The sequence below is a fragment of the Bison bison genome, unplaced genomic scaffold (genome assembly GCF_000754665.1).
Source record: "Bison bison bison isolate TAMUID 2011002044 unplaced genomic scaffold, Bison_UMD1.0 scf7180017864304, whole genome shotgun sequence".
NCBI lineage: Eukaryota > Metazoa > Chordata > Mammalia > Artiodactyla > Bovidae > Bison > Bison bison.
The window spans coordinates 15,963,855-15,966,034 of record NW_011494876.1 but is presented as its reverse complement, the minus strand read 5'-3'; the positions used below and the strand labels follow the sequence as shown (position 1 = coordinate 15,966,034).

General features: G+C 56.8%; 1 protein-coding gene across 1 annotated transcript in view; it reads left to right on the top strand.

Annotated features, from left to right (window-relative positions):
- Positions 1-2,180, top strand: part of BSN (bassoon presynaptic cytomatrix protein) — a 37,814-nt gene that overhangs the window by 1,281 nt on the left and 34,353 nt on the right. Inside the window, 1 exon segment of the mRNA XM_010851960.1 lies at positions 1,063-1,471. Coding sequence (XP_010850262.1) covers positions 1,063-1,471 — 409 coding nt within the window.

The window sequence follows — 2,180 nt, the reverse complement described above, 5'->3', positions numbered from 1 at the left end:
GCCGAAGGGGCCAGGCCAGGATGCTCCGCAGGCGGCTGTGGCCAGGCCTCCGCAGTGACTTTCAGCCAGGCTGCCCTGTTGCCTGGGTTCCAGCATCCACCCAAATGAATACACACTGAAGCAAGTATAAAATGTCATGGAAGCAGTGTGAAGCCTTGCCTTTGGCTTTTTGTACGTGGCTTTCTTCAAACTGGAAAACTGGGAGGGGGGTCAAACGAAGGAATGTGGGGCATTGAGTTTAGCCTCATGGTTTGCCTTCTACTCAGCTCTGATGCCTCTGCTGCAGCTGGGCCATGTCGGATGGAGGTGGGGGTCAGGCATATTGAACTGCCCTCAATGGTTCCTCAAGGCCTGGATCCTAGAGCTCTGGCCCTGTCCTTTCTTACAGTAGCAGAAAAGTAACAAACACATCACCCATCTTGATGGACTTGGTCTGGCATTAGACATTCTGGAAGACCACCAGAAGGAAGGCTCCATTGTCCCTGCTGGAGGTGGCATTAGCTGGGCCTTCGAGGGCCTCCCCTGCTTACCTCCAGCTGCCCAATATGGGCCTCTGAAGCAGACAAGCCAGAAAGTAACAGACCTGCCAGAGCAGTTGATCTAAACTAGCTGCATGTTGAAATCACCTAGGGAGGGAAAAAATACTAATGCCAGGGTCCTGCCCTCACAGATATTGATGTAATTTGGTGTGCAGTCTAAGAGTCAGAAATGTTAAAATCAGTCTAGGTGTTATTCATATATAGTTTAGAACCTTGGTTCTCAAAGTGTGGTCTGCAGACCATAGTAAAGGCATCACCTTAGAGATCGTAAAAATACAGACTATACCGCAGACCTACTGAATCAGACTCTGCATTTCAGGGAATGAAGGGAACGTTCCTGAGCCGACCACATGGCCTGGTGCTGACGGCTCAGGTGGGGACACTTGTCAGGGCTCAGCATGGAGCACAGTTAGCACTGGGCTGGTGGAGGGCTGTGCTAATGGCACCGGCTGGCAGCCACCTGGGTTGGTGGAGACCTCTGCAAGCAACTTCTCTAACCTTGTCATTTTCAATGTCATTTCAGTGTTCCCCGGAGACTGGACCCCAAGGAGCCCCTGGGTAGCCAGAGAGCAGCTTCCCCAACCCCGAAGCAGCCTTCTGCTACCACTCCCGGCCGTGAGAGCCCCCGGGAGACGAGGGCACAGGGCCCTGCAGGCCAAGAGGCCGACGGCCCCCGCAGGACGCTGCAGGTAGACAGCAGGACGCAGAGATCAGGGCGGTCCCCCTCTGTGTCACCAGACAGAGGCAGCACCCCCACATCACCCTCCTCCGTCCCCCAGATCGCCCCCCTTCCCAGCAGCACGCTGTGTCCCATATGTAAGACCTCGGACCTCACGTCAACCCCCAGCCAGCCGAACTTCAACACCTGTACCCAGTGTCACAACAAGGTCTGCAACCAGTGTGGGTTCAACCCCAACCCTCACCTCACCCAGGTAATCACCTCTGCGCCGGCTCCCCCCACCCCACCTGCCTTCCCAGGCCTCCCCTGGTTCCCTTTCTCTTCCTGGTCATTTCCCTTGGCCGTCAGCCCCTGCGTCTTCCCTGGGCTGGGATTCTGGCTCCCAGGTGTGGAAGTAGAGAGCAAGTCCTGGTCCCAGATCTCCAGAGGAGCTGATTACTGCGCCTCCTGAAAGCTTGGGCTCAGTCCTGTGTAGAAGGTGCTTTCCTATCTGCTCCAAGTCCGACCTGGAAAAATGCCCTAGGGAGGCCAAAGAGAGCCTTACGGATAGCTTTTCCCATGGGTGCACACTTGGAGAGGGTCATGAGCAGCCTCAGGACCCAAAGAGAGGCAAATCTCCCTGACCCCTGGCCAGCCTCCCTCCAGTGGGTCCTGGAGAGGGGACCAGGGGAGGGGAGCAGGTGTTAAGGGAGGCAGGGGACTGGGCTTTGGGAAGAGCCTCCTCTGTGTCCCCTTCCAGTTAGCTGGGGCCTGAGGGGGCAGAGCAGCTCCCCTTCGCCGGTGAGGAGCCAGGATTCACATGGTGACAGTGTCCTACCCTCACTCCGAGGCCACTGGAAGGCCATTTCCATGAGATTGGCCTCCTTTCTGCCCTAGAGGACCCAGGGTCCCCAGCCCTACCCTGGCTGTGTTGGGATGCTTTGAATTGCTGTGGAGTGCTCATCCAAGCCCAGGAGCCTCTC